The 6,105-nt window shown below is 44.4% G+C and overlaps 1 protein-coding gene across 1 annotated transcript in view; it reads left to right on the forward strand.

Annotated features, from left to right (window-relative positions):
• The window catches only part of atp6v1ba (ATPase, H+ transporting, lysosomal, V1 subunit B, member a), a 46,889-nt gene extending 41,127 nt beyond the window's left edge, over nucleotides 1–5,762 (forward strand). Inside the window, exons 9-14 of the mRNA XM_023803646.2 lie at nucleotides 862–985; nucleotides 2,466–2,616; nucleotides 2,995–3,077; nucleotides 3,215–3,319; nucleotides 3,713–3,842; nucleotides 4,684–5,762. Coding sequence (XP_023659414.1) covers nucleotides 862–985; nucleotides 2,466–2,616; nucleotides 2,995–3,077; nucleotides 3,215–3,319; nucleotides 3,713–3,842; nucleotides 4,684–4,826 — 736 coding nt within the window. The 3' untranslated portion in view covers nucleotides 4,827–5,762. The remainder of the gene's footprint in view (nucleotides 1–861; nucleotides 986–2,465; nucleotides 2,617–2,994; nucleotides 3,078–3,214; nucleotides 3,320–3,712; nucleotides 3,843–4,683) is intronic.
• Nucleotides 5,763–6,105: the final 343 nt, after the last annotated feature.

Genomic DNA, 6,105 nt, shown 5'->3' on the forward strand with positions numbered 1-6,105 from the left:
CACAAAACACATAACGTACTGTTCCACTTTGTGTGTGCATCTTGTTTTAAGCATTTTTGAGGCATTTTACAGTTCAATTTGAACATCTTCCAAGCGAGGACATGCAAGTGCTGAATGCCTAAAATGCCCCACAATTTTTCTCCCACTGGCAACAGCTTCACTTACACTTCATTGCGGTAGCAGCCCCTCCTGTATCACAAGCTGTAGCATGTGCGCAAGACAACCAAAGCTAACAATTCCCAATCATTGCTCTTTTCATATTACTTGCGTTGTCTTGCACAATTTTGTGCATTTTGTTTAGTGGGATTTTTAGTGGGGAGTAAACGCTATTCCCACCTTTCAAAACTTTGTTTTTATAAAGATTGCAAGGGTATGCACATGATGTCACAGCAGGCGGAAGTCTGTAGCAAAAAAAACAACTGAGTGGCAGCATTAGCATCCAGCTCGAATGCTGCAAAAACCATATCTAAAATGGGGAAAGAGCTGTTGTGAGGTTGACTATTGAAATAGCTCCTATTTCGTATTAAATCTATCTTTTTAGAGACTGGCAAAAACTAAATAAGTAAGTATTGGACGTGGATCGGTCACGCATGGCCGATACCCGATCCGTCAAATAGGTCTGGTCTGGTGCTGATGCTGATCCAAATATCATATTGGTGCATCTCTAGACATGCATCTCTTTTAGCACTTAGGTTTGTCATTTTTCTGAACGCTTAAAGTTGGATTCCTCACCAGGATTGTGCCATACCCCCTGCCCAGGCCACACTGGCTGTGTTCCACCCTCTACATTTAAATCCAAATGCAGGCCAACTGCATATGTGTTTGACCTCCTTGAACTGATCATTTCCTGTTCTCCAACAGCATCGAACGCATCATCACCCCTCGCCTGGCACTGACCACGGCCGAGTACCTGGCCTACCAGTGTGAGAAGCACGTGTTGGTCATCCTGACGGACATGAGCTCGTACGCGGAGGCCCTGAGAGAGGTGGGTGCTGGCGGCACCTGGGTGTGTGGAAAGTGAACATACTATGCATTCAACAGCTGTGATGCAGCTAAAATAGAATTATATTATTATATTTCAATGTTATGTTAAACGGATACAGAATGAAATGAGAAGCTGTTATCTCAAAATGCCTCTTAACCTTCCCGATCTGTAGGGCTGTTAGGCGCTCCTCGTCACAAAGGCAGCCAGTGATGACTTGATTTTCTGTCTTTTAATAATCATAAACGAACAAGGTGGTTAGGAAGGGCAGGAAGAGGATAGAAGAGAATGTCTCTGAAGGAAGAAGGTTAAAGAGGGTGATGGGAGGGAGGAAGGGAGAGAGAGTGAGCGTGAGAGACAGAGAGAGAGAGAAAGGAGACCTGCAAAATCGCTGCCTTCCCAAAAATCACGTAGGCTGAAAGGTGGACTCCTTCACATGGCTCTTGTCCCCCCCGAAAGGGAGGATAATATGCGCCTTTCACACCTTTAGGGAAGCCTCAAGTTCATCATTTTGCAAAGTTCAGCTCAGAAGAAGAGTCTTTTATGAAGCCGCCTTTTTGATTTTGCTGGCGTCGAGTCAGACCTTGTCGCCCCCACCTCCATGCCGGCAGTCATCCTTTTGTGGCCCAAACATGTTTTGATGTCTCAATGTGCCTTCTGCACACGCTTCAGCTAGTTATGTGTGTCTGAAAGCATGGCTGTTGCACTCATTGTGTGTCGTTAACCTTGGTACACACATGCCATATTTATAAAGTCCTTTTTTGGCATTTAACCACGTACAATGAGCGGTCGGGACATTAACGTTTAACTTCTTTTCACATGCTTGAAGGTTGCCTTTTGAATGTAATCTAGCGTGCACAAAGGTTTCTCATCCAGGGAGGGGCATTGTCGTAATGCCGGGCTTCAGGAAGGGCTGAATGCAGTGGCCCGTCTGCCCACCCGGCTGTTTAGATGTGTATCTTCCGTCTTTTTGGACAACGTCAGATGTGTAAGAACTTCCTCTTGACAGTCACAGGTGGTATATGAAGCAGCACCGTTTCCCGCCGCATCAGCTTTGTCCCTGGTGGACGCAGGAGTAAATGATGCTTTGAAAGGGTAGAGGGCAGGATGAGTGAGGCGGTTCCCATGGTGGCAGGAAGGGAGAAGAGATGACGATGACAGGAGTGGCGTCATTGTACTGTACCGGGTCATCCAATGCCTGAACATGGATGTGGCTGTAATGCCTCGCATGCTCATTGCTGGGTTCTTCCATTTGGTACAAATGCAAATTTTGCATTAGGAAGGTTAGACTGTTAAAAGTTGTGCTCCTTTCACAGGAAAATTACCCACTTTTCCTGACTTTTATTATGACCATCTCCAACTGTCAGTGCTCTCATGGGCTTGTGGAGTGACCCCTGATCTGTGATATTTTCTCAGCATTGTACCCTTGCTTCTGTTCGCATTTGGTGCTGGCTGGTTTGAATAACTGTCGGCCTTCACACAGGTATCCGCAGCCAGGGAGGAGGTGCCGGGCCGGCGAGGTTTCCCAGGGTACATGTACACAGATCTGGCCACCATCTATGAGCGAGCTGGCCGTGTGGAGGGCAGGAATGGATCCATCACACAGATCCCCATCCTCACCATGCCCAATGATGGTAAGGTTAGCCTGGGACAGGAGCCTCCAGGACCTCCCTCACAAAAGAGGGCATCCTTCATAGGCTGAGAAAGTCATAGAATTTTGTACGGGCTGGTATGTAAAACTTCTACATCCATTAAGTTTCAAGTGTGTTAAATTGGACTGAGAGGAATTTCACCAGTACTATATATTTCACGAAGTCGTAAGAGGTCAGGAGAGGTCAGGGCAGAGATCTTCACCTCATCATGTTGTCCTGGGTCTTCTGTGCATTATTGCCAGTGCCCCATCTCTGCTCACTGCCCCTTGCCCTGTCATGTCATCACAATCACAATCACTTTTCCCCCCCAAGCACGCCTGTTGTGGTGAAGCTGATCGTGTTTGTGACGTTGTTCCACAGATATCACACATCCCATCCCTGACCTGACAGGGTACATCACTGAGGGCCAGGTCTATGTTGACAGGCAGCTCCACAACAGACAGGTACAGACTACCTCATGAGCAACGATCATGGGTCTTGGGATGGTGCAGTGGCCTGACCCAAAACGCTCATGCGGTATGAGTGTCATGACTTGGTTCGACCAAAACCAGAATGCCATCTGATGGCTTTTCTTGTGCAGATATACCCACCCATCAACGTGCTGCCGTCTCTCTCTCGGCTGATGAAGTCTGCCATCGGAGAGGGAATGACACGCAAAGACCACGCTGATGTTTCCAACCAGCTGGTAAATGTTACACCACTTGATCACACAGCGGTACAGCCACATGCACACCTCCTTGGAAGGCTCCTCTTGCCGCAGTAGTGTACAATCACCTGCTGTTCCCTTTCAGACTCTATCCACTAATATATTGTTTATACTTTAGTCCACAGTGTGTGTAAAACTATAGCGCCTCTAATACATGGCTAAACCTTGCATTATCTGAAATGTCCCCTCTGTCAGTAATTTTTCCAATGTTGGCTGCCTACATGCTTCTTTGAAACAAGAAGTCTGGTCTTACTGGTATCAACCTCTGTTTGGTACATTAGGGGTATAGCACTCATTAGGCTTTTTCCCAGTGACGGGTTCGACGGCACTCCTGACACCCCCACCACCCCCATTTGCTGTGTGTGTCCGCAGTACGCCTGTTACGCCATTGGAAAGGATGTCCAGGCCATGAAGGCTGTGGTGGGAGAGGAGGCCTTGACCTCTGACGACCTGCTGTACCTGGAGTTCCTGCAGAAGTTTGAGAAAAACTTCATTGCTCAGGGTGAGACACGTTTACCAGCTGCTGGTGTCTTTAACATGCCTTAGGAGGCTTCACCATTGCCTGGGACTTTCACATGTCCCAAGGTCTTCAGAAGGGTGGGAGGCTTTTTGCAGTCAGTGTTCGAGGAGGATCAGTCTGCTTAACAGAGGAGTTGCACAAAGTGATGTCATCTTGAGTTTGATACGTCAGAGATATAGGCGCTTGCAGCCACTAAATCAGGTGTTGTCCTTGAAACAATGGAATTACCAGCCTGGCTGTTGCACTGACAATATCTGCATGTTGTGCACATGATAGATGCAACCTTGCATTCATGCAGCTCAAAGGCTAATGGGATTATTGAGTTAACATAATCTTATCACGGGTAATGTCCTTAATCAAGTAAATGAAAAAATATTATGTTGCTTTCAATAGATTTCCCCTTGGTGCTAATTAATGCTTCACGCCAAAGACCCTGGTGTCTTTCCACTTGTCAATGGAAATGGAAATTAAGAAGAGGGGCTTTTGCAGATGATGTTACTTTATTTACAATCAGTCCTGGGGATGATGTGTTTGCTTCAGAATGTTTGACAGTGTGACACTATATTAGGATGACCTGTAGGGTCATGTGACCATCAAAAGGAGCTTCAGTTAATGCTGCAGAGGAAGCTGCAATTTTATTACATTACCAGTCAAAATGAGATGGATGTTGCTGTTTTAATTTTTTGGGTATCAGGAAAACCTGTTTGTGTATCATGCGAATCATGGCTGAATGTGAACAGGGGAGCATCAGTGTTACACTGGCCTGTAGTCATTGGCTGCAGACACTGACCATTGCTGCAACACAAACTTGCCTGTTTTTCAGGTGCCTACGACAACAGGACAGTGTTTGAGACCCTAGACATTGGCTGGCAGCTTCTGCGAATCTTCCCCAAGGAGATGCTGAAGAGGATCCCGCAGAGCACTCTGGCTGAATTTTACCCGAGAGAGGGCACGGCGCGCCACTGAGACGAAGCGCTGCCTGCACCCCACTCCAAGGAACACAGCAATAACCTTGGCCCTTTTCCTAAGTAAATGTGCTTAACTGTCTTGTGTGGGTAAAAACCTTTTTGTGTTTTTCTTTTTTTGGGACTGTAACCTCACTTCAGACCCAAAGGACAGTCCTGATATTTGTCTTTCTTTTGTTTTGCCCCTGAGGGTATTTAGAGGTTTGAGTACAATGCAGATCTCTCACCCCTGACACAAAAAGATTGATTCAAAGGGAATATACGTATTTTCTCTCATGTTTGCTGTGGTGGTTTACTGTTCTTTTGATTTCATGAGCTCTTCCAACTACTTACCTACATAACGTGCTTATGTTTTTCTTTTACCATATCTAAGGACCCTTGCAATTTATAAATAAAAATAACAGAAATGTACACGTACACGAACTCTGATTATGACGCCTCAAACATTTTACGTTCCTTAAATTCATTTGGACATAATTGCATATTTGATATATATTTTATTAATATAATCTTAATATTTTACAAAAAATCAGCAATTGAGGTTATTTCAATCCCATTGAAAATTGAAATAAAAAATTTTCATGGAAGCTTAACATACCACTTCTTGGTGTAATTTCTTAAAATATCATTTGTCAAGCAAATTACCTTGTGTAACTTAAAGCAAACTGACACACCAGACAAATAATTTGGAAGCCATTATGCAGCTGGACATTGTGGTATTTCTGTTTTGGCAGGATTGCTGTTCTCTCTCTTGCGCTGAAATTGTATTTAAATGAATCGATTTTGAAAAGCTTTAGTTTTCCTTTGTGTTGAGTGTAATTACAGTAAGTTGTTTACAATCTGTTACGTTGCATGTGTTGTGATCAAATTACTAAACATTCCCGCCCTTCTCTGTAGATTTTTTTTGTCCACAAATCAAATAAATTATATTAATGTATTCTGCCCTTTATTTACTTAACACTATTTTAAAGTCGCAAAATACATGCAACCTATTCAGTTCATTGTTCCTGAAGGCCGTGAAACTGCACCGCGCAATATAATTTAATACAACTGTCTTGTTAATTATAAGTGTGTTATACAGTCCGGTTTAGCCTGATAGGCTTTATATAAAACGTATGTGGTTCCAGACGGAAACAGAGGATCGTTGTTTAGTTTCGTGAGAATAATGAGTCAGGAATCAGAGGCCAATCCCTTTGGATTAGTTACGGAAACGGTACGTGTAACTGAATAAAAAATGAGAGCCACGACATGCAATCCAAAAGAAAGGGCAATATCGGCTT

The sequence above is a fragment of the Paramormyrops kingsleyae genome, chromosome 3 (assembly GCF_048594095.1).
Source record: "Paramormyrops kingsleyae isolate MSU_618 chromosome 3, PKINGS_0.4, whole genome shotgun sequence".
NCBI classification, from domain to species: Eukaryota; Metazoa; Chordata; class Actinopteri; order Osteoglossiformes; family Mormyridae; genus Paramormyrops; species Paramormyrops kingsleyae.